Source organism: Panthera pardus, unplaced genomic scaffold, assembly GCF_024362965.1.
Source record: "Panthera pardus isolate Hobbes unplaced genomic scaffold, ASM2436296v1 HiC_scaffold_8, whole genome shotgun sequence".
Classification (NCBI taxonomy): domain Eukaryota; kingdom Metazoa; phylum Chordata; class Mammalia; order Carnivora; family Felidae; genus Panthera; species Panthera pardus.
The window spans coordinates 65,416,215-65,441,744 of record NW_026527013.1 but is presented as its reverse complement, the minus strand read 5'-3'; the positions used below and the strand labels follow the sequence as shown (position 1 = coordinate 65,441,744).

Here is a 25,530-nt window from a genome sequence, read left to right as displayed (position 1 = left end):
GAGACGCAGAATATTATATTCAGGATAGAGTGAGCGTCAGAAGGTCTGAGCCCTGACCCTGCACGAGCCATGGGCACACCCGGTGGCCACCTGTGCTGTGGTGAGTGAGGGGCGTGGGCGCTTCTCATGGCAGCACACAGTGGCCCTGGACACCGGCTGTCCCCCAGCTGGGGTGGCCCTCCACGCGCCAGGTGCTTGGCTGCTGTTGGCTGGTAAGACTTGGTCCTGCCCTGCCTTACTGGTTTTACCCAGCCCGACCTGGCCACCTCTGTCCTGCTCGGCCTCGGGGCGCAGGTCCGCTTTCCCGAGCTGTGCAGCACAGCCCGAGCCCACCGGCCTCCCCAGCGTGGTCTCTTGTTGGGGAGGATTGCCCGAGGGACAGTGTCTGGCAGGGCCCCGAGACCACGTTCTCCAAATCCCGTACTTGCAGACATACGGACGCTTAGTGCTGCCCGTCCCACATCCCCACCCCCAGTCTCGGTTCCTTTCTTGTGCCCACTCGGCATGGTTTTGCTGCTTCTGTATGTGGGCAGTGGGTGCTGGGCCTGGGGCAGCCAAATTGACAGGGGCCTGCCCCCAGGAGCCCACAGTGTGGCCTGCGAGCCAACGCTGGCCAATCTGCAGGGGCGTGGCATCACCAGCAGGTCACTTTTGTGACTCGGACATTTCCCCGTGCAGGGAAGCTGCGAGCTAGTGTACCATCAGGGGGACTGAAGGATGAGAAGCCATTCTTTGGCTTGGAGGGCAGAGAATGTTCTAGAAAGAGGGAGGGAGGGCTGTTCATGAAGGGCCTGGAAGTCAGGGCCTAGCATCTGCTAACAATTTCATCCCAAATGCAAAAGAGACTCCAGCAGGTGTGGGATCGAGGGAAACAGAACATGTTTGCACTTTCAGGAGGTTCCCTCTGCTTTGTGGGTTATGCTGGGGGTGGCGTGGGCTCGGCCAGTGCGCAAGCAGACTCGGAAGCTGATGGCCATGGGGACGGGGGCCAAGGGGCTGAGGCTGGAGAGAACAGGCTGGGTTTGAGCCAAATCGCCAGGGTTTCGTGATTTCTTGCTCTCCCTTAGTTGTCCTGATCCCTGTGACAACTGGCAGCCTGATTTTCCTCCTTTAAAAGTAAGTCCAACCTGGGGTCCCTGGAGGGCTCAGTTGGTTGAGTGGCCAACTCTTGATTTCAGCTCAGATCATGATCTCGCAGTCATGGGATTGAGCCGCACATCGGGATCCTCTCTCTCTGCCCCTTCTCCACTCGTGTGCATTCTCTCTCTCTTTCTCTCTCTCTTAAATAAATAAAATTCAGAGTGCCTGGGTGGCTCAGTCAGTTAAGCATCCGACTTGGGCTCAGGTCATGAGCTCATGGTTTGAGTTTGAGCCCCGCATTGGGCTCTGTGCTGGCAGCCCAGAGCCTGCTTCAGATTCTGTGTCTCCCTCTCTCTCTGCCCCTCCCCTGCTCATGCTCTATCTCTCTTTCAAAAATAAACATTAAAAAAATTTTTAATAAGAAAAAAACCAATCAAGGAGCAGGTGGGTGGCTCAGTCAGTTGAGCGTCCGGCTTCAGCTCAGATCATGATCTCACGGTTCGTGAGTTTGAGCCCCACGTTAGGCTCTGTGCTGACAGCTCAGAGCCTGGAACCTGTTTCAGATTCTGTGTCTCTCTCTCTCTCTCTCTCTCTCTCTCTCTCTGCCCCTCCCTCACCTGCACTGTCTCTGTCTCTGTCTCTCTCTCTCAAAAATAAATAAACCTTAAAAAAAATTTTTTTTAAAAACCCCAAAAAATCCAACCCAGCCCAGTGCTCAGATCTTGGCTTCTAAATTCCATTCTCCAGCCAAAGGATGCAGGACAAGTAGTTAGAGAAAGAGGAGCCACGTCCTAGGCTCCCAAGGGCAAGAGAAGGATGGTCACTCGTGGACGCGGAGAAATGTGGCAGGTGCTGCCTTAACCCAGGGGCCCAGGCCAGCGTCACCAGGAGCCCTGTGCCTCCTAAGGAGATGCCCCAAGAAGAACACAGCATCTCATGTGTGCGCCAAAGAGGTGAACCAGGGCGGAGGGACAGTCTGAGAAACGGCCGGGACTCATCAGAGGTGTGGAGGTCATAGAAGACTCCAGAAAACAAATTGTCCAGATGACAGACGGAAGAGACAGGCCAACCAAATGTAGCATGTGGTCCTGCGTAGTCGGATCCCGGACCCTGAAATACCATTGTTGCCTTTTCTGAAAAGGATGTCGGTTGGACATTGGCTGAATTTGAATGTCAATAAATCAGCTAAAGGTAGCATGTTGATGGCATTTCCTGATTTTGATCATTGTTCTATGATTACGTATGAGAGTGTTGTTTTTAGGAAGCTACATGCTGAACTAGGTAGGGGTAGAGGGGCCAGCTGTCTGCAGCTCACCCTGGTGGATGGAGGAGGGAAAGAAGATATGATAAAGCTAATGGAGCGAATGTGAGTTTTGGGGAACCTACATGAGGAATAGAAGGAAAACCGTTATAGCATTTTTTGTAGATTTTCTGTAAGCCATAACTTTTCTCAAGATCAAATGCTGAAGACTGAGAAATCCTGTTTAAAATCCCAAATACGCCTCTTAACATGCACAGATTTTTTTCAGTGCGCTTTTCCCCGACAGGACAAACAGCGTAGAAAACACGAGAGGTGAGCATGCCACGCTAATTCTCCATAGTTAACACGACCTCACCTTTTAATGCACGGCTCCGGCAAAGACGTGCAGGTGCGCCCTGGTTCGGCCGTCCCCCGGCCAGCGATCTGTGACGGGTATGCAGTAGACGCCAGATGGCTTCTGGGATCGAAGCAGACTTTCTTTTTTAAGTTTATTTATTAATTTTAGAGCAAGTGGGAGAGACCCAGAGAGAGAAGGCAAGAGAGAATCCCAAGCAGGCTCCACAGTGTCAGCACAGAGCCTGACGCAGGGCTCGAACTCACAAACAGTGAGATCATGACCCGAGCCAAAACCAAGAGTTGGATGCTTGACCAACTGAGCCACCAAGGAGCCCCCCGGAGGACTCTTGAAGGGAATACGACCCCCATGCCCCAGGAGCCCCCCGGGAAAATGCGGCTTCCCAGGCATCGCCACACTTCCAAGATGGAGCCACACTGCTTCTTTCTTTTCAACAGAAATGGAGTGTCCATAATTTTGTCGGCATGGCGTGCCAAGTGGTCTCTTGTGTGCTCAGCCTCAATGCGTACAAACGTCATCCGAGGGAAGGAAATTCCCGAGGCTTCGGTCTTGGAGCCTCCAACCGTGGGAGGCTCCCAAACAGATAAATGGGATGGAACAAATAGATGGTGTTTCCTCACAGGCAGCGTCAGCTCCGTAATTATGCTGCTGGCCGGGTTGGCATTCGCTCGGATCTGTACTGCTCACGGTTCCAGAACCCCCAGGAGGAAGATCTGGCCATAATTACGCTTGTACCCCTGTGAGCCTGACGTGTAGATGTCCTCTTGTGATCTTTTAAGTGTTTTTTTTTAACGTTTATCTATTTATTTTGAGAGAGAGAGAGAGGGAGCGAGAGTGCGTGCGTGCAAGCGGGGGAGGGGCAGAGAGAAGAATCCCAAGCAGGCTCCTTGATGTCCGCACAGAGCCGGACACGGGGCTTAAACTCACGAACTGGGAGATCATGAGTCAGGTGTTTAACTGACTGAGCCACCCAGGCCCCGCTGTGATCTTTTACATGTGTGCGGGTAGGTTTTGAGTGCAGTCACCCGGCCCGGTAATAGGCTCTGTGAAGTGTGGGGACTGCTGTGTGGTGGAGGCTGGGGAGGAGCCTGTGGGCTTCGGAGACCCGGGAGCGCCCCCCTGTGGCTGGAAACACACCGGGAATTGTGTGGAGCCCAGGCTGTGTGCAGGGTGGGTGTTTTTCCTCATTAAATGAAAATGTCGCATCTGACCTCTCTCCCCACTGCTTGCTGGCCGTCCCGGCAGGGCTCGGGAGGTGGGTATAAGTGCACCTGTGTTTGGAGGCAGGGGGGCGTTCTTGGTGCGCCTCTGGCCCCGGCACACCGTTCCCGGGGCGAGGTCAAGGGTGAGCTTCGTGGGCGGCGGTGGAGTGTGGGTGCTCTACATCGGTTGTGGCCACCTCTCCCCGAACCACCTCCCCTGGGAACGCGCGCTGCTGTCCACGTCCCGGGGCTGGGGTGCCAGGGGGCTGCAGCGGGGGGCCACCGATCCAGACCATGACACGAGAGGGAAAAACATCTCATTCCACGAAGACCCCAGTCTATACCGAGAGCATAACTGGTGAGCCGCCGTGGACGTGTGAGGTCATGGAAAGCTCTAGATTGCATCGTTGGGAGAAAAACGCGTGTGGATCCTTCGAGAATTGGGGAGAGCTGCTTTCCTTGCTGATACAACTCTGAGTCCTACACTAAGCCTAGCACAGAAGCCAAAATAGGAAACACCCACGGGGAAGGGGGCGGGTAAGGAAGAACATGCCGGGAGGAAAATCCACAGAGTCTGAACAAGGGCTGGTTTCAGTTGGGGTCAGTATGGCGGTATGATGATTTTGAGTTCTTTTTAGGGGGGTTTTGGCTGTTAATCAGCAGAAGTCTCCGAATCCGGCTCATCCGGCTGTGGGCTTGTGGGGTCTCTAAGGCGCCCATCCTGTGGTTTTCCTGGTCACGGATGAGGCGGGGTATTCTCTGGTGGCCCCGGAGACATTGCTCTGTCGCGGACAGCTGTCTTTGGGGTGCAGGTCCCCTGACATCCTTTCAGTTCTGCATCCGTCCTCTGTGGAGTAATCGACGTTCCCCTAATAAAGGGCCAGCGGCTTCTGTACAAACCAAAGATGTTGCAGTAGGTGGGCTGTGTACGTCCTAAGGACTAGAAGGATCCAGCCCGGCCCCCGTGGGAAGTAGGGTTCTGGTGGGAACGTGGTGGCCGCTGCCCAGCGCGCCAGGCCTCGGGCTGGGAGGATGTCTCTGGAACTTGCCGTTCATAAGCTCGTGTTTCTTCCTCTGTCACAGACGCCCCTTCTACTTACTCTTAACGGTGGCGTGTTTCATTTAGCCTCAGAGCGTCTTAGCCACCCCGTCAGCCAGAACCCTGATGTGCAGCTAGAATTGCCCGTTTGTTCACTGTTTCAGAACTTGACATCCGAACTACCTGGGATGTGAAGAGTGTGGGCCTTCCGCGGAGAGACAGCACGCGGAACCCGGGGACAAAGCGGTTAGAGGACTGGGCGTCTCAGGCAGCAAGGGCCGTGTCAGTGGGTCCAGCCCTGGCGAGGGGTTGGATTTCGTAGGAGCACGGAAGGCCGTCTGTGGATTTGGTCTCGGAGCGGTGGCCAGTTACTCCCTCGGCAGGGTGGTTTTGATGTTACAAAGCTACCGTCATAAAAGCCGTGTGGTTTGGGGGCACCTGGGTGGCTCCGTTGGTTAACCGTCCAACCCCTGATTTCGGCTCAGGTCACGATCCCACGGATTGAGAGTTCCAGCCCCGTATAGGGGGTCTGTTCTGACAGCATGGAGCCTGCTTGCGGGGATTCTCGCTCACTCGCTCTCTCTCTCTCTCTCTGCTCCTTTCCCGCTCCTGCTGTTTCTCTCTCTCTCTCTCAAAATAAACTTAAAAAAATAAATAAAAACCACATGCTTCTGATTTAAAAGCGGACAGTCAGTTCTGTGCTCTGGAACGCATACGCAGAGGAGACCCCGGTGCCCACAGGGGGGTAGCGTACTATAAACGCGGCATGGTGACTTGGTGCGTCGTGCTGGGACAGTTCAACACTGTTTGGGGGCAGAGTGGAATTAGGGGCCCCCGCCGTACTGCACACCAGTACGGATTGAATCGTGCGTCCCCCATTTCCATGCGGAAGCCCCAGAGCCCCCAGTATCTTGGAATGTGACCATACAGAAATAAGAGTTGTCACTTAACTCTTTACTTGAGATGAGGTCCTCCTGGAGGAGGCGGCCAACCCGGGGTAACTGGCATCCTTCTAGAAGGGGCCAAGGTGGACACAGATACGCGGGGCGGGGGGTCGCCACGTGAAGTTAAGGCAGAGATGCGGCGAGAAATGCCAGAGACGCCAGCAGATCCCCCCCAAACCGGGACAGAGGCGGATTCTCCATCACAGTCCTCAGAGAAACTGGTCCTGCGGACGGCCTGATCCTGGATGTCCGGCGTCCAGACTCGGAGACGGTTTCTATTGTTGAAGCCGCCCAGTCTGTGTTTTCTCACACAGCAGCTTTGGCAAACTAATACACACACACTGAAGTACATTCTAGGTGGATGAAGCTGTCAATAAAATTAAAAAAAAAAAATTATGCCTTAAGAGAAGTAGGAAAAAGATATATAGTTGAATCATGAATTGGTCCTTGGGCCAGGGAATGACGTCTTAACCAGGAAAGCGATAGATGACGTCACAGGGTACAGATTGATGGGTTTGACTCTAAGGAAAACGACATCACAGGTTAAACAGTAAGCCGTTGGCAAGCTGGGAAAGAGTGTTTGCAGTCCTTACATTTGCATCATCCTAAGTAAAAAGCTGTGATGAATCAATAAGAAACGGGGGCATCACGTCTCCCTGTGCCTCTTTTCTTTCAAGCGTTTTCCCCACTCCTAATTCACTCACTCCTCCCAAGTGGAAAACAACTGTTCCCAGCCTTTCTTCCCTCTTCTAACTTCACACCTGGTAACCTTGCCTTGGGTACCAGCTCACCAGTCCACCTGCTTTTGGACCCACCAGCCTGCCTGAATTTATGGCCACTCAGGGGACTTGCGCCCATGTTCACGGCTAACATCCTTATTTCCGGCCAGCACCCCATCTTGCCTGCCATCACTGCTTCTCTGTCCTGCATCCTCAGACTCACCTTTGTCCCTGGGTCACCCCATCTGCATCCAGGTAAGCTCCGCCCACCTCACAGGGGACCACCCCTGCTCCGTCCAGGGCCAGCTGTGGGACTCAGTGTCCCTACTCTGTCCCCTCTGCCTCCCCATCAGGTTTTTGGTTCCGCTGGGTCCCTGAAATGAATCTTATCAAGGACACTTGTGACCTACTCCTGGTCACAGCCAGCGGTCAGGCGCTGGTGCATCTGTGACGACATCTGTGGAACCAGCACGAGCTCATTTCCCAAACTGCTTGTTTCTCCGCCTTCCGTGACCCCCGCCTTCATCTCCGCCTCTCTCTGCCCCGTTGTCCCCTCTCTCGGGACCACCGTGTTGGGAGGGCCCTTGGCTGTCTCTGCCCCTCGCGTTCTCCAGCAGCGCACTTTTCCTAAGAAGTGACGTCACTCACACCCCATCAACAGGTGCATCTGTGAGCAGAGCCTGCCCGCTGCTGAGAGACGCTCTTCCCTTCCCTGCACCGCGCCCTCCGGATCGCGGCCCCTGTCTTGGTCTTCCCCACTGAGCTCTCTCGCTCTCCTACCAGCATGTAACACCCCGGGTGTTGCTTCTGGTTTGTCATCTGTCTCCCCACTTGGGTGAAGGGCCGTGAGGCTGGGATTTTATCCTAGGCACCGTGTCCCCACCACCAAGGTGTCTGGCCAGGAGAAGGCGCTCCAGGAGTATCTGCTGAAAGAGCGGCCGTGACAGAACCCTGTCCTGGCCCCGTGCAGGTGAACCTGAAACATCTGGAGAGGTTTCAGCTGGTTTAGGCCAGGCCCTAAAAGTATTTCTTAAAATCGTAGATTACGTAGTAGAGGCTACATTTTTCATCATAAGTTTGATCGCACAGCTGGGCGGTATGCTCCTCTCGGGCCCCACGCACACGGTCACACCTTCCCTCACAGCCTCATGGTGCTCTTACAACACATTTTGTACCGTAAGTTTTTTAAGCAAACCCCTTTTGATCGTTCTTATTATAAATGGCTGAAATGAACATTCTTGTACATAGATCCTTGGTCACTTAACGGGTGGATAGATGACACATAGGCGGATAGATGACAGGATTGAAAGCTGATAGACAGGGGCAGGGAAATAGTGGATTCCCAGCAGCGTAGTTGCCGCATCAAAAGATCGATGTGTTTACGACTGCACGTGTGTGCGTACAAAATTCATTTTTATAACCATTGGCCGAGGGCTGCCTGTCCCTTATAATAAAATACTCAGGTGCCAGGGCCGGGCTGCTTTCCTGATTCATGTGCTGAGTAAATGGGTGTCTCATGCCACCGGCCCTTGAGTAGCAACGCCAGGTCACCGTCCCCAGTGAAGAAGGCAGCCTCCCAGGGAATCCACCATTTTGATTGGCTGTTTCTGGGGCTTCAGGAAACTCTAGAAGATGTCTGGGGGCAAAGGGACAGCACCTAGGGAGATTTGCCGCGGGACATTTGCTTTTCCATCCGCCCTAGAAACCTGAGTCGAGACCTTGACCGCAAGGCGGGGGTAAGGTGTGCACGGTCACTGTGGGGGTGCTTACTCTCTTTGGTGTTGGACCTTCTGAGCCAGTGTTCTGTAGAACCTTTTGTTTTCCTGGGTTTAGAGGAGTTGGCGGGCTGAGCCCAGCGTTCTGGCTTGTGTTTCTTTCCTGCAGGTCCGTGGTCCAAGGTGAGCAAAAACTAGCAGGCATAGCTTTGCCCGGCGGACATAACTGTACAGCAGGCCGGAAATCTGTCTGCTGTCCTCAGCTGGCGAGTTTTGCTGTTGTAATTGACTGAAAATGTAGCCCTCAGCAGCAACGCCATCTGTGACATTTGGATGGTGGCTCTGGCCTGCTGGGTTGTTGGGACCCAGAAGGGGGCCTGAAGGCTGCCGTTCTTTATGATCTCATAGCCATTGAGGACTCCTTCCAGGCTTCTCAAAAGTCTCTGTTTTCTTTTTCTTTTTCTTTTTTTAATGTTTATTGTTAGAGAGAGAGCATTAGCAGGGGAGGGGCAGAGAGAGAGGGAGAGAGAATCCCAAGCAGGCTCTGTGCCATCAGCACAGAGCCCGACGTGGGGCTGGATCTCATGAACTGTGAGATCATGACCTGAGCTGAAGTCGAGAGTCAGACGCTTAACTGACTGAGTGCCCCCAAGGGGCCCCAGGAGGCCACTTTTGATGGGTGACTCTGACCCGCGGATACAAGAGGGATAAGGTGATAGGTACAGAGGGGCCAAGTCACTTCCCTGTCTGCATGCCCAAGCTCAGCATCGTGTAGCCACCCAGTAAAGGGCACAGGCGTGGACACGGCCCTGTGGTGGTCTGCTACGTGGACCTCCCTGGGCAGGTGCAGAAACACACCTGTCTGGGGCCCGTCCCCACCGGCTGACGTGACGGAGCGCCCCCTTCGTGCTTGGGATATTGTGCTCAGCCCTGGCTGTGATTGAACCACCCACTGCCTGCCTGTTTTGGATCTTAAATAGCCCTCGAGACAGAGGCTGAGTGGAAAAGGAACAGAGACGCTCCAAACAAGGGCTCTCTGTCATCTTTATAACTTTGCGTTCTCTCGGTGACAGTTGACCGTGTGATAAGACGCTGGGGGAGCTATGGGGAAAAGGAGGTCACCCTTCATTATTTTCACACCATAGTTATTGTTAAATTTTATTTTGAAATGATTTCAAACCTCTAGAGAAGTTGTACGTCACAATACAAAGAACTCTCATAGATCCTGTTCCCCGATTCCCTAATTGTTCATGTTTTGCCACGTATTAAATTGTTTTCACTGCCCGTATACATAGCGTATATAAAAACATATACGTTACTTATATCACATATACATGTGCAGGTCAGATCAGGTTAGGGGTGCTGACCGCCCGTGCAGTCGAAAATCTGAGTATAACTTTTGGCTCCCCCAGACTTAACCTTGTACAGAGCCTTACTGACAACATGAACCTATCATGAACATGTATTATATACTGTATTCTCACACTCAACTAAGCTAGAGGAAAGAAGACGTGATTGGGAAAGCCATAAGGAAGAGAAATGCATACGCAGTATTGTGCTGTCTTTATACAAAAGAAATTCACGTGTAAGTGGAATCATGCAGTTCAAACCCGTGTTGTTCAAGGGTTAGCTGTGTATGTACTTGGACACCCACATAACTTATTCTCTTCTCTGAACCATTTGAGTCTAATTTGTAGACATCAAGCCCTGTCTTTAGACCTCAGTGTCTCTTTCCAAGGAACAGGGAGCTTAGCCCAGCGTGTTTAACATCGACGAGGAGCGCATGTCCAATCTGCAGACCTATTCACGTTTCCCGCTTGGCTTTAGAATGTTCACGTCCAGTCTGGAACCACCCTTTGCGATCGCTTGTGTCTCTATCATTTCACCCGGAACGCACCTTAACGCCTTGCCTTGCATGTCTTCTGTGTCCTCGACAGTTCTTGAAGGACCCCCGTGGCTTGTGGGGAGCTTCCATGGAACCCCATAAGGTTGTGTGAAGCTCACAATGTTGGTTTGTCCAGTTGACACTGGGGTCGATCCCTATCGCTCGGCAAAGATAGCGCCTGCGACGTTTCTCCATCGCACAGTTACCGTTCTCTGTAATTAGGAAGTAATCTTCAAAGGAAATTATTGTGAGACCGCGTTAATTTGCTTTTCTCCATCCGTCTTCCCTTGACTGGTTCTGTTGTGTGTTGATGATTCTTGTCCGGTTTTTCCATCATTCTGCATTTATTAGTTGGCGTTCTGCTGTTAGGGATGGTGTGCTTCCTCTTCTCTTACATACGTGTGTGTGTGTCAGTAGGGACGCGGTATTATTTTAGTCCACGGCTCACCGTCATTATTACGGGTGTTCATTCAGACTCACATTGCCCCATGGGGGCTGGTTCCTATTTCCTTGGACATGTGCCCATCAGAGTACTTCCTTGCTTCCTAGGATAAGACGTCCTCTGTCTGCAATCATATGGATATTTGGGACTGGACAGTCCTTCGTTGTGAGAGCCTGTCCTGGGCCTTGCGGGATGCTTAGCGGCATGGCATCTCTGGGCTCTACCGACCAGATGCCCACCTGCACATACACACACACACCTGTTGTGACAACCGAAGCGTCTCAGACACTGCCAGAAGTTCCCTGGGGGGGTGCAAAATCTACACCTCCCAGTCCCCACTGGGAACCACTGAGGAAGCCAAGGAGTAACACTTCCTTTAGTGAATTTCATGGTCAGTTGGAGAGTCAATTCTTACAATACATTAGGCAGGAAAAGCCTTATAATGTGCTTTATTTCCTCTAGCAACACAAGGGTAAAGGGATGTTGAGGCTTTTTTTTGTCTATGAAGAATTTATTCTTTTATTACTATTATTTTAAACAAATTCTATTCTTTTAAAGTTTATTTATGTATTTATTTAAAGAGAGAGAGTGAGCACATATGAGTGAAGGAGGGGCAGAGAGAGCACCTAAGCAGGCTCCCCGAGGTCAGCACACAGAGCCCGATGCGGGGTCGAACTCATGAACCGTGAGATCATGACCTGAGCTGAAATCGAGTTGGACGCTTAACCGACTGAGCGCCCCCGGCGCCCTTTGGCTGTGAAGGATTTAGAACATAAGCAGGAGTAGACAGAATAGTGAGATGAACCCCCTGAGCCCCTCACCAGCCCCCACGACCTGTCTGACTCCAGCCACGCCCCGTTGACTGCCCCTGACTATTGTTTGGGACAAGAATCTCACGTAAAAATATCACTTATTTGTAAATATCCTATAATACTTCTGGGTCTGTAAAAGATGAGTGTGTTTTTTTGTTTATTTGGGTTTTGTTTGTTTGTTTGTTTTTTACCAGAACTGTAATCAATCCTAAGTCCTTAATATCCTTAAAAATAGTCCAGATCGGATCAGAAGTGCATTCACACCACGGTCCCGGTGTCCCTGAAAGACGGTGCCGTCTGTGTGCTCCCACCCTGGCTCAGCTCTGGACGGAGGGTCCCAGCCCCGGCTACACTGCAGGCTCCGGCTTGACATTCACGCTGCCGCAGCCCCAGCAGAGCCTGGGACAGGTCACCCCCAGCCCCACCCCCCCATGGCAGGTGGACCCGGCTGGGTGCAGGGGGTCCCTTGTTAGGCACCTGCCTTCCTCCCCGTGCACTTCAGGTTCTTTGCAAAACAAATTCCTAATTACTAATTTCAGCTACCACGTGAGTGAGTTTTTGGAGCAGAAGTTCCGGGCCTACACTTTCCGGGTCGGCACTGCAGAGGCCTTGATCCTGGGCTCACACGAAGGGTGATCTTTTAGGCATGCAGTGGCCCCCGGAAGGAGAAGACAAGCCAGGCGGCTTACTGAGGGTTGTATGCCACGCCGGGGAGTTTTATGCATCATCCTGCGGGCCACTCGGCATAAGCCTGTGCGACGGTCCAACCGTCCCCCTGCTTTGGCAGTGAGGGTGTTTATGGTCAGGATAGGGTGGGTCATGCAGTAAGGAGGGGAGAGGATCTGACTCCAGGACAGGCAGGTTCTAAAGTTCATGTTCTCACTGGGGAGCCAGAAAGTCTGTACCTAACTGATGTTTCCAGACAGCTTGGGGAGTAAAGAGTGGGCAATGGGGCAAATGCGGATATCCCGGGAGCGGAGTCTGCACAATGTGCTTGATAACAAATAACTGTTTTTTGTTTTTTAGTGTTTGTTTATTTTGGGGGGGGGGGGAGGGAGGGGCAGAGAGAGAAGGACAGAGGGTCTGAAGCAAGCTCTCCACTGTTAGCACAGAGCCCCAACGTGGGGCTTGAACCCACGAACCATGAGATCATGACCTGAGCCAGAGTCAGATGCTTAACAGACTGAGCCACCCAGGCGCCCCACTGATAACTGTTTCTTAAGTGGGGCAGCTAAGCGGATTTGCACATCGTCCCGTTCTGTTCCCTGACAAATTCAGTTTTAGGGACTAGTATTCTACCAAACACGCGGTCCGTCCTCTCCCTGTTGGAAGTGTTTCCGTTATTAGAGATGTATTTTTTTTTAATTTTTTTTACGTTTATTTATTTTTGAGACAGAGAGAGACAGAGCATGAACGGGGGAGGGTCAGAGAGAGGGAGACACAGAATCTGAAACAGGCTCCAGGCTCTGAGCTGTCAGCACAGAGCCCAACACGGGGCCCGAACTCACGGACCGCAAGATCATGACCTGAGCCGAAGTCAGCCGCCCAACCGACTGAGCCACCCAGGCGCCCCGAGATGTATTTTAATAAAGACTGACGTCTAGCAATTTATCCTGAGAAAATAAGCGCACACACTAAGACCACATAGAAAGATGTGCCAAGCCTCGAAACCATCCATGTGGACAGCCGTCAGGACAGCACCGTGTTCCTTACGGCCACGTGGGCAAACACCTCGCAGGCATTAAAACATCAAAGAAGCGTCGTGCCTGGGAGATACTTATGATGTAATCTGAAGCCACACAAGCCCGATTGCAAAACTCTACGTCCTGTGATCCTAAATGTGTCAGTGTGTCTATTTATAAGTACGCGTGCAAACGAATACCAGAAGGGCATACTCTAGAATTGTAATGGATCTGGGAACTGTCACGGGTTGTCAGTTTTTTTCCTTTGCCCCTTAAGTGTATTTTCAAGCATTACAATGAAAACTTATTTTTTAATTAAAAACCATTTTTTAATATTCATTTATTTTTGAGATAGAGCACGAGGGAGCGAGCAGGGAAGGGGCAGAGGGAGACAGACAGACACAGAACCCGAAGCAGGCTCCAGGCTCCGAGTTGTCAGCACAGAGCCCGACACGGGGCTTGAACTCATGAACTGTGAGACCATGACTCGAGTGTAAGTTGGACGTTTAACCGACTGAGCCACCCAGGCTCCCTGAAAACTTATTTTTATAATAAAAAAAAAACTAACGTGTCTGTGTTTGTCCGTGCGTGTGTGTATGTGTCACGTTACGTGGCCCTGCCCCTCCCCGCTTCACACATCCCGGGAGCCACCAGCATCGTCCTTGCATGCAGGACAGAGAAGACTCCACTCCTCTTCCCTTCAAGTTGTAACTGAACCGGCCCTCACGGCTGTGTCCCCGCAGCTCCGCGCTGCGGTGGGGACAGGTGGTCAGGGCACCAGTCACGGCTGCAGGGACTTGCATTCCGTCTACACCCATGATTCCTGATCCTGGAAACCAGAGGGGAGCCTTGCAGACAAGGAGGGCTGCCGTGAGGCTGACGGAAGGTCTGAAGAGTCACCAGCAAATCCATTGCTGCAGAGTGGAGGGCACAGCTGGACGTTTCCTGACCGGGAAGAAGGGCCGGTGGGGCGGAAATCTTCCCTTCCCCATGGCTCCCTCGGCCAGCAGAGGAGCAGGTGGGCAGGGCAGAACCAAAACTGATGAAAGAGCCGTGGCTGTGGCCCAGGAGCCCCTGGGGGGGAGGAGGAGAGGTGGGCAGACGTTCCCATGGCAACAGCAACAGGGCCTCCTGATTGGCAGGGACCCGGTGGGAGCCCTTATGTATAGCCTGGCGCACTAGGTGGTGCCACCACCCTGTTCCATGCGTGCGGGGACACTGAGGCCCAGAGACCGCACGGCATCTTTGCTCGGCTCCAAACAGCTGGGATCTCCTTCGCTGTCTTCAGTCCACTGAAGGAAGATTCAGCTGTTGTTGTTTTTATGCGTATTTATTTATTTTTTGAGACAGAGAGGAAGAGAGCAAGCTGGGGAGGGGCAGAGAGAGAGAGGGAGACAATCCCAAGCAGGCTCTGGGCTGTCAGCACAGAGCCCAACGCAGGGCTCAGACTCACGAACCTCGAGATCACGATCTGAGCCGAAACCAAGAGTCAGACACTCCACCGACTGAGCCACCTGGGCGCCCCCACTCTTTTTTAGAATAGCTTTTATTTCAATGTTGGGTAAAATGATACCAGTTTATAAAACTGCCTTTGTCAAAGTAATAGGCTATACCTAACCATTCTAGAAAAAAAATACAGATGGGCAAGTCAAAATTGATTTTTCCAAATGGATCTGTCTGGTATGAAACAGGCATTAAAGGCTGTGGGTAGGCCGTCTGTGCTTTGAATCTCGTCACCAGCTTCCTAAGCTGGTGACAGTCGTCCAGTGAGGGGGGGGAAAGGGACGCTGGGCGGCTCTGAAATCTGTGGTTGACTTTCAAGAACTATGTTGTGAGTTATTTTTAGAATTTTAGCTCCTTTAGAAAGGATTGGTAAGGACTCAATATATTTTCATTGAAACTTTGAAGTCAGCAGGCTATAAGGCAAATTCTTTCTCCTTTTTTTTAAAGTTTGTTTATTTTGAGAGAGAGAGAGAGAGAGAGAGCAGGGGAGGGCAGAGAGAGAGGGAGAGAATCCCAAGCATGCTCCACACTGTCAGTGCAGAGCCCGACACGGGGCTTGAACTCAGGAACCGTGAGCTGAAACCAAGAGTTGGATGCTTAACTGACTGAGCCACCCCAGTGCCCCAGGGAAAATTTCTTTAAAAGTAAGTTTGACTCCATGTAATTCAACAGGATGATTATTACCATGAATAGAGTCATATAATTACATAGAGCCATTTCCATTATCATACCTTATATATCTCAAAGTAGCGCCATTAATTTAGAACAGAACAGGAAAAAATCGTTAGATTTACATTAGTTTTCACTAAAATTCGTCCAGCCTAACCCTGGTTCTGCCCGCATCTGAACTACATTTAATTTCCCCCGAAGTCACTACCACTGCCCAGTTTGGGGGCTTCGGGCACACCAGAATCAAAAGCCTTTTCACGTAGTGCCTCGGGAGTCATGGATCCCTCCCGGCAGGGAGGTCTCCAGCGCTGGGAAGCATCTTGTGGGCAGACAAGCAAAAGCAAACAGAGCAGGTGTCCCGGGTTCAGATCCTGACTCCAGCAGCTTCCGCTCACTTGATGCAGGGAAGCCGTTCTGCATTACTGATCATCAGCTTGACTCTTCATGAGTGTTTACCTCCCAGTATTTACAAGACACTTCAGGAGTTTCCGAAAACCGCAGCTTACGTCCTCATTTTGAAAAATGCGTTGAAACTGGACCCGGAAGGGCTTTGAGCTGAGAAGTCAGTTGATGGAAGGCAAAGCTGGCCTGAGCTCCTGGCTCAGAGCCCTTTTCTCTCTAGTCTCTTGGTTTCTGTACCAGAGTTTGCCCCTCATCCCCCTACCCCCGCTCTGCTCAGCCCATGCATCCCGAAGAGGGTGACCTTCCAGGGACATCCCACACTGTGGCCAGTTCTGGGGGCAGAAAGCGGAAAGTACCCCAGTTTCTATTTTCCCCAGGTGGTCTGGGCCAAAGCGAAGAGGTCTTGTGAACTCAGTAGGAGACTCTGAGCCTGTAAGTCAGCCAGAAGGTGCACCCCGTGCGTGACGTGGGAGCGAGATTGACAGCAGGGAGGTGACCCCCACAGCCTACCTGCTGGGTCCCCGGGGCCAGAAGCCAGGTTCCCTAGGGTGCAGATGCGGGCCACGGAGATGTCGTCATGCGCTCAGACTCCTTCCTTTTAGTTTGCTTCTCGCTCTGTGCAGGGAACATATAGAAGGCGACAGCAGGGCTCCGGGAACACCGGAATGTTCTATCACCACTTTGGGGCTTTGATCCCCGGCTGCACCGTCTAGGAGTCAGAGGCTGTATGGCCTGACAAAGCTTTCCTGCCCCCACTATCTCTGCAAAGAAGATGCCTCATGCTGGTGACGTCATTATGCCCTCTTTCATGTTAGTGTTTTATTTTTTTTTTTGTTTTGTTTTGTTTGTTTGTTTTTTAACATTTATTTATTTTTGAGACAGAGAGAGACAGAGCATGAATGGGGGAGGGTCAGAGAGAGGGAGACACAGAATCCGAAACAGGCTGCAGGCTCTGAGCTGTCAGCCCAGAGCCCGACGCGGGGCTCGAACTCACGGACCGCGAGATCATGACCTGAGCTGAGGTCGGCCGCTTAACCGACTGAGCCACCCAGGCGCCCCGTTAGTGTTTTATTTTTAAAAGCAATGAGCTACCTAGTCTCTTTTGCAGCGGAGACGAGAACATTGGGGATTCAGGGGTTGGCTTTTCCTGCAGTTTACCTGGTCATGAAGTTTCCTTTTCCAGCCAGATTCACAAGCCAGGGTCAGGGCCCAGGTGTCTGCAGCCTTTAGACGCAGCCTGCCTCAATTGCGACTCTGTTTTCAGCGTCAGCAGCCCCCCCCCCCCCCGGGGCGGGGGGCAGGTGCAGGGGGCTGAGACCTTTCCCAGCAAGGGGGACTCTTGTCAGCCTGAGCCAGGCGTCCACTGTGAAGTCAGTGATACTTGAGAATCCCCATTTCACAGATGAGGAGACTGAAGCCGGGTGGGGGGGCGGTCACTGTGCACAGCTCGTTAGTTCCACAGCTAGTTAGCAATGAAGCCGGATTGCAGCCTGGTGGTTCCAGAGCACCCCGACCCCCCTTTGCCAAGGGAGGTTGTAAATGATGCTTTCACATCCTTTATTGAGCACTGTGCTTGTCACTTGTGATTGACTCTCCGAGCAGTGGCCACAGCACAGAGAGGAATGTGAGTCTCAGCTAGTGAATGCCCTGTCTGAGGTCACAGAGCCAGGAAGTGGCTGAACCAGGCGGCCACGGTGGGGCTGTGCTCCAAGTTCACCCCCATCCTGGCATTGCCCACCTGGACAGGCTGTGCCCGGGAAACCCGAGAAACTTCTGTATCCCGCCCCGTGTGAGATGCTCGAACCCATCTCGGGAGCCTCAGCCTGCTCCCCGGAGCCCTTGACCCAGCCTGTGCACTGAGGGCTTATTTGCTTCTAGAAGCAGCCCCAGCACGGCCCAGGTGGTGACTGGAGAGTGTTTGCCGCGGCGCAAGAGGCCCCTTCAGCTGCTGGCTTTAGAAGCCATGGTGTTAGGCGGCTGGCTGTTGCACACTTTTCTTTGTGCCTTGGTATTCGCCGAAAGTGCTCTCACCCCCAGCTCCAAACATGTGCCCAGTGGGAGGTTGCTGGGACGTCCAGTGGCATTCTTGCGCTTTCGGTCTCGGGGGTTTATTCTGTCTGTGGTCCGCGGGCTCTGGTGTGTTCGAGAGGTGGCTGGGGCGTGCCCTGTCAGGGTGGAATGGGCAACCTGGGATTCGAGATCCTGTCACTGGACCACTGTCTCTTTGTCCCTGCCACAGGCCTGCCTGTCCCAGGCCTGCCAGCAGACCTTCTCTGGGATTCTGAAAGTCGTGGAGTTGGCCATGTGACAAAGCACATCTTAGCTTTTAATACTGAGTCTATATATCAATCTCCGAGGGAGGGGGTAAAGGGGAGGTTGGCCATGGAGCAGTAGAGAGAAGACGAATGAGTTTAAAGAAAAATACATTTGGGGGGCTCCTGGAGGCTCAGGTGGTTAAGCCTCCGACTTTGGCTCACAGATCATGAGTTCGAGCCCCGCGTCGGGCTCTGTGCTGACAGCTCAGAGCCTGGCGCCTGCTTCAGATTCTGTGTCTCCCTCTCTCTCTGCCCCTCCCCCACCTCAAAAATAAATAAACATTTAAAAAAAGAAAAGAAAAATGCATTTGGGTTGGAAAAATTAAAAACTAAGGCCATCCCTGTTTTCGGCCAGGAAAATTGATAAACAGACTTGAACATAATTGGGATTTTCTAGAGAAGCTGATGTTGATAGTAATTGCAGAGAAACTCTGGCACTGAGGAAAGAGGTTTATGCCCCAGCTGGTTGTGGCTGTTGCAGAGCTTGTCCAGAGGACTTAGGGGCAGTGCAATTAGCATATTTATAGGGGATTGAATGGATCCATTTGTATTTTCTAAATTGTTTATGTTAATGTGTTTGTTTGTTTTTTAATTTGACCTATAGACAAAGCCATGTTTTCTTTGTTTAAATTAAAAGTTGTTTTTATGGGCTCCGTCATGTCAGCTGTATTTGCATATTTCATTTGTCCCGTGGAAGTGTAACTTCTGTTGAGTGAAATGTGAACCTCAGAAAGGAGATGAGTAGATTTCCTTCGTGTGCCTTGCTAGCTTGTCCCTCAGTCCCGATTGGCTCCCCACTGGGGATTTCTCTGGGGTGGCCCAGAGGTGGCAAGCAAGGTGGTGTCCCCAGGGAGCCCCGCCTCCCGGCTGACCCAGCCTCCCCTCCTGGTGAGTGAGCTTCTGGAGGGCTGGGGACAGCCCTCTTGAGACCTTGCAATCCCTGTTCTGGCTCCTGCGTTTACCCCCTTGTAACAGGGACTTGACCCCACGCACGCGTCCTGTCCTGCCAGACAGAATTTGCACTTGGGAAAAAGGACAGAGAAGGAGCAAGAGAGTGGCAGCCACTTTGTCAGGACCAGCTGACATTCAGAGACCACGGTGGGGGTGGGGGAGGGGCAGGCTCCTGCTCCAAAGTTGCAAGGGCCTCAGAGTTGGCGGGACTCACATTTCTGAGACTTGGCAGACAGGCCGGGATTCAGGGAACACGCGCACTCCGGCTCTGGGCGTCCTGCATATCGTCTCACTGTCATGGGAAAACAGGAGCAGGGCTCTCTCTGGCTCACTGGCCTGAACGTCCTGCGTCCTCCTCACCGGCACTAAAGTGGGGAGCCCGTTGGGGGGCGATTGATTGCATCAGGCTCGGACAGGGACCTGATTGGTGTGCCCAGCGTGGCTTGATTCACTACCTGGAGGACTGAGCTGGAGGCAGCTTGGCAGGAGCCCGCCCTCCCGCCCAGAGACAGTCCCCCAGCTCCCCTGCACGGCCAGCCATCGGTGGGACAGCCCTGGAAGGGCCCAGCCGGCCCGGGACAAACTCTCTTTCAGGACACAATCTCAATTTAAAATGCCATCTTGTTCCTCCGACTGCTTTTTTCATGCCGTTGAGGTAAGATTTTGTTTTGAAGCATCACCTGTTTCCCCAGAGGTTGGATCCCTATCCCTGCCGGTCTGCAGCTGGGGCAGAGGATATTTACGACCCTGGGCATTTCCGCCGGACTGTCCCTTTGCCATGGAGCTATTCATTTGTAGCGGCTTCGAACAGTACCTGCCTGGCTGGCAGTTTTGTAGGGGGAAGGGGACAAAGAATTTTCTGACCGGGTTCCGACTGTGTGCCCTTCTGTTTCGGATTTTGAATTGCAACATTTTCACGTTAATTTCTGTCAACGCTTCCTGAGCCTTAGGAATATGACTTAGGCGACGTGTGACCGGGGGTTGGCCGCTGCGCCCCAGACGCTGCGGGTGGACAGCAGGTGGCGTCATCAAAAGTTAGGCTTTGGGATGCTGCATTTATATTTGCAGTTGGTTCACCCATGGAATGTCTCACCCTGAGACCATCAGCAGTATTTGAAATGAGTGCTGATGCTCCCTAACACCAGTGCTTGAGAAACACTCAAGGCTTGGCCGCCTGCTGGGTCTCCTGTGAGGTGTCCTGGCATTTTAAGAATTTCCTGCTGTGACCTTACATGCCCTGCCCCTCCTAGTTGGGGCTGTTGTGAACACATGCCCTGCCCCTGCAAAGTTGGGGGGAGGGGCGAACACGTGCCCTGCCCCTCCCAGGTTGGCAGGGGGCGCATTTGACAGGTGGCCCTCCAGGCACACTGTCGCGGGTGGCTACCCGCTGCTCTGAAGGACAGTTATACATGTGTTGGAACACTGCTGTTCTTACCTTTCCTGTTTTACTTTGGTCCAGGTTTTCCTCCTTGAAAAGCCGAGCTGTTCCTCTGTAAGCGTCCCCTTTGTCTGTTGCAGGATGTTAAAATCTTTAGCGAAGATGGGACAAGCAAAGTGGTGGAGATTCTGGCAGACATGACGGCCAGAGACCTGTGCCAGCTGCTGGTTTACAGAAGTCACTGTGTGGACGACAACAGCTGGACACTAGTGGAGCACCACCCGCATCTGGGACTAGGTAGGGAGCACCCTGGAGTGCCTGCCGTGCGGTCAGATGAAGCCAGCTGTGTCCCCCCCACCCCCAGCGCCCCTGCCAGTCCGGCGAGCTGTCTGTCTGCCATCTCCTGTCCCCCCAGCGCCCCTGCCGGTCCGGTGAGCCGTCTGTGTGCCGTCCCTTGTCCCACTGCACCCCTGCCTGTATGGCGAGCCCTCTGTGTGTGGTCTCTGCCCCACTGCACCCCTGCTGGTCCGGTGAGCCGTCTGCATGTGCCGTTCCTTGTCCCACTGCACCCCTGCCAGTATGGTGAGCCGTCTGTGTGCCGTCCCTTGTCCCGCTGCACCCCTGCCAGTATGGCGAGCTGTCTGTATGCCGTCTCTGCCCCACTGCACCCCTGCCGGTCTGGTGAGCTGTCTGTGTGCCGTCCCTTGTCCCACTGCACCCCTGCCAGTATGGCGAGCCGTCTGTGTGCGGTCTCTGCCCCACTGCACCCCTGCCGGTCTGGTGAGCCGTCTGTGTGCCGTCCCTTGTCCCACTGCACCCCTGCCAGTATAGCGAGCCATCTGTGTGCAGTCCCCTGCCCCACTGCACCCCTGCTGGTCCAGCAAGTCGTTGGTGTGCTGTCCTTTGTCCCACTGCAAGCCGTCTGTGTGCCGTCCCCTGCCACACTGCCGTCCCCTGCCGGTATGGCGAGCTGTCTGGGTGCCGCCCCTTGTCCCACTGCACCCCTGCCGGTATGGCGAGCTGTCTGCGTGTGGTCCCCTGCCCCCCCAGCACCCCTGCCAGTCCATTGAGCCATCTGCATGCCGTCCCCTGCCCCACTGCGCCCCTGCCGGTCTGGCGAGCTGTCTGTGTGCTGCCCTTACCAACCACTGCCTATCTGTTTCTCCAGACATTCTACCATCCTGCCTTGCAGCCCTCCCCCACCTGATGCTTTCAGAACCTTACTCTGGGATGGTGGAAGCAGCCTCTCCCAGGGGCTCAGACACAGCAAAACGGGTCTCTCTGTGCTTTAGCTGCACACCTGTGGTCTGGGAAGTGCAGCCAGCGGGGGAGGGGGCCTTGGGGGAGCCTGCCCCCTGCACGCTCCTGGCATTGCTGTGCAGAGAGCAGTTCCTCTAGCTCCTGGGAGTGGGGGGCCGCGGTGGTGACTGCCTACAGGTGGGCGCGGGAGACCCAGGGGAATCCAGGGGACTCTGCACATCACAAAGTAGCCGGATCCAAGTTGGAATGTTACAGTGCATTTCTGAGCTGGTTTGCAATGTTTGCACCAAGTGCAGGCAGGCTCGCTCACGTGTAGTGTGGAGACAGCGCGGGAGTATTTCGAAATACATACTCTGTACAGAGCTCACTGAGGTTTTGGGTGTGGTGGACTTCTTGCTCAGATGGTCTGTTGCAGGTAACGAAGCTTTTCGGACTTCCATTTAAACTCTTATTAGATAAAGGGCGGTCCTTGAAAAATCATGGGCACATATGTCAGACCAGAATTTTTGTCTAATCAGCAACTGTATGCCTTCCGTGTGTTGAAGGAGAGAAAAACGACACAGATCGTCAAGTTCTTCCCGTGGCTCTAAACTTTCTTTCTGGAAGATTAATAAGCCAAATGTACTTGTTTTATTTTTTAAAGTTTATTTTGAGAGAGACAGAAAAAAAGAGAGAGCGCAAGCAGGGGAGGGGCAGAGAACGCGGGGCAGACAGAATCACAAGCAGGTTCTGCACTGTCAGTGCGGAGCCTGGCGTGGGGCTCAAACCCACAAACCGTGAGATCATGACCTGAGCCGATATCAAGAGTCGGGCGCTTAACCGACTGAGCCACCCAGGCACCTCTAATAAATCAAATTTAACCTTCTAAGTCTGGAATGTTCCTGTAAATGAACAGTGTTCTTTGAAATGACACTGTACAATCCAAGCCTAGATGATGCTGAGTAAATTTGAGTTGGCGTTGTTTTACATCACTATGTTTTAGCCCCACCAATGTGCATCTCATAAGGATGCTCTCTGATTTCTTTCCCGTTTCTGCCGATCTTTAGTGCACTTTGGACACCAGCTGAAACTTTCTCTGTCATCTCTGGCAGCCTCCTCCCGCCAGGGGCCTTCACTGGTAACACGATGCAGCCGGTGACACCGTCATCAGGCTCCAGTGTGAGACATCCATGCAAGGATCCCACAGGGGTCTGATAGGGCCGCCAGAAGCATCTATAGACACACAAGTAACGTGGAAAGTAAACAGTACTTGGAACCCTGCAGTGTGTATGTCCACATGCACATGCGCACACACATGGAATTAACTTTAAAAACACGTCTGTGTAGTCGGACCCAAATATGAATACTGTTGAAAGCCCATTCCAAAGTCTGAATGCTCGTAATTTGAAAGGATTTGTAGGGGCACCTGGGTGGCTCAGTCGGCTAAGCGTCCGACTTTGGCTCACGGTCCGTGAGTTCGAGCCCCCCAACAAGCTCTGTGCTGACAGCTCAGAGCCTGCTTAGGATCCTCTGTCCCCCTTGCTCTCTCTCTGCCCCTCTCCCACTGTTTCCCTCTCTCTCTCTCTCTCTGTCAAAAATAAATATTTTTTAAAAATTAAAAAAAGCAGCTGGGGTGCCTGGGTGGCTCAGTTGGTTGAGCGTCCTACTTTGTCTCGGGTTATGATTTCATGGTTCGTGAGTTCGAGCCCCGCGTCGGGCTCTGTGGTGACAGCTCGGAGCCTGGAGCCTGTTTCAGATTCCGTGTCTCCCTCTCTCTCTGCTCCTCCCCTGCTCATGCTCTGTCTCTCAAAAATAAATAAATGTTAAAAAAATTTTTTTAAAAAGAAAACGTGGTTTTCTTTTTTTTTCTTATCATGTATTGAGAGAGAGAATGACTGGGGGAAGGGAGAGAGAATCCCAAGCAGGCTCCGGGCTGTCCGCACAGAGCCTGATGCAGGTCTCGAACTCACGAACCGTGAGATCATGACCTGAGCTGAAATCGAGAGTTGGCTGCTTAACCCACTGAGCCTCCCAGGCGCCCCTAGAAAAAGTGGTTTTCTAAATGCCTGTGTGTGGCTGCGGCCCTTGGTGGCCCCTGAGCCAGGGCCAGCCATCCAGTGTTGGCAGGGGCATCATACTCGGGGGTGGGGGTGGGAGTAGCAGGTGCAGTGGCTGCACGCTGGTACCCAGCAGGGATCTGGCTGGATTTCGCTGTTCTGAGCCATGCTCCTACCACAGCCAGGTCAGTGCCTTTCCTACACCCTGGTGTCTGTTCCTGAAGTCACTTAGGACTCAAGGTAACGGTTTGAAAACCTGGGGAGGAGCCCTCACCGTGGGGGGGCAGAGCCCTTCATGATGGGTGATCTCGGGGAAGCCCGTTCTGTGTCTCAGGACTCCCAGCTCCAGCGAGCCCCTCCCTGCATGTGAACTCTTCATGTCTTAGCTTCCCCCCCGCAAGTCCTGCCTGTTGGACGTGTTGTGGCTTCGGTATTATGTGTAGAGCTCTCAGCCTTGCGAACACTGTCCCTGACCAAGGCCACTCAACAGCGGCCAAGTCCAGCTAGAGGGGGCCGGTGCCGGGCAGTTGTTCTGGAAGGCACCGCCAGGCCGTCTGCCCTGAGCTGGTGAGCTGCAGGTGTCCAGATGTCACATGCAACGGATGCAGGGAGATTTAACAGCCAGCCTGCAGCTGTATTATCGAGTAAACTATTTCTCAGTCATTTTTTTATGTGTTTATTTATTAGAGCAGGGGAGGGGCAGAGAGGGGGGCAGATGGCCGACCTGAAGCGGGCTCCGTGCTGACAGTAGAGAGACCGATGCGGGGCTTGATCTCTCCAACTGTGAGATCACGACCCGAGCTGAAGTCGGATGCTTAACCAACTGAGCCACAAACTATTTTTGAAAGGAAGTTTATAAAACTGGAACTGGGGCATGCAAAACGGCAGCTTGGCGTCCCTGTGGCATTAAGAATGTGACTTCGGGTAAACCGCATCCCTGGAAGGGACTCTCGCACCCAGGCCCTGAGTGACCACAGACATCAGGACAGATACGACCAGGAGAGCCTGGACCTTACACACGCACAGGGAGGAGAAGACCGCTTCTGTGAATTTCAGGGATTTGGGGGTTTCTGTTGTTGCGCGAGTCAGGTGAAAGCTCTCCAGGAAAAAGCACGAGCTCTGTCTTTGCGTTGTTGACAGCTTCATGCTTGTATCTGGCCAGGCAGGAAAGGTGTGGCAGTCACCCTTTGGAGGCATCAGCCACAACAAGGGCGCTGACATCTGGATGTGGGGACAGGTGTCGAAGGAGAATCCACAGGCATATTCAGCCCTTGGTGCTCAGAAGGGCCTTCGAGGGCCCATCTTTCCCATCTCTGTCTCCTTGTGGTTACATCGCGAAGGTACCACAATGATGTACTTTCCCCACTGAAATCCGTATGTAGAAGGAAGGCGTCTTATGGGGCATATCCAGCATCGGGGGCTGTTTTCTGTGTTATCTCCCTAGTGACTTTGCACCCCCCGAGTCCTGCAGAGCCCCAGGCAACTCTGCTGTCTGGGGTGGGTGGGCTATGCCAGCTGTGGGCACAGAAGCGGGGCAGCGAGGAGGATGGTGACACCAGCCAGGGCGGGAGGCTCAGGCTTCTGCTAAGGAGTCATGTGTCCATGGCACATCTTAAGGCACATCTTACTTCTGTAGTAGGATCTGCCTTTTTGAGTTGCCTGGTCTCTAAATACTTTTCATGTGGAGTAGGGGGGTGGTGTGGATGCTGGATTTAGTGTCAGCTGTTCGAAAAAGACTTGAATCTCCTCTGAGGAATGTCTGACTCTTCCATTTGCACAAAAAATCCTTTGACGTGGGGACGCCTGGGTGGCTCAGTCAGTTAAGCCTCCGACTTCGGCTCAGGTCATGATCTCTCACGGTTCATGGGTTCGGGCCCCGT

At 53.0% G+C, this 25,530-nt stretch overlaps 1 protein-coding gene across 7 annotated transcripts in view; it reads left to right on the top strand.

The window, feature by feature from the left end:
- GRB10 (growth factor receptor bound protein 10) overlaps positions 1–25,530 on the top strand; it is a 183,936-nt gene that overhangs the window by 134,076 nt on the left and 24,330 nt on the right. For all 7 annotated transcript variants that reach the window (XM_053897753.1, XM_053897757.1, XM_053897758.1 and 4 more), the window contains one exon: positions 20,495–20,651. In XM_053897753.1, coding sequence (XP_053753728.1) covers positions 20,495–20,651 — 157 coding nt within the window. The remainder of the gene's footprint in view (positions 1–20,494; positions 20,652–25,530) is intronic.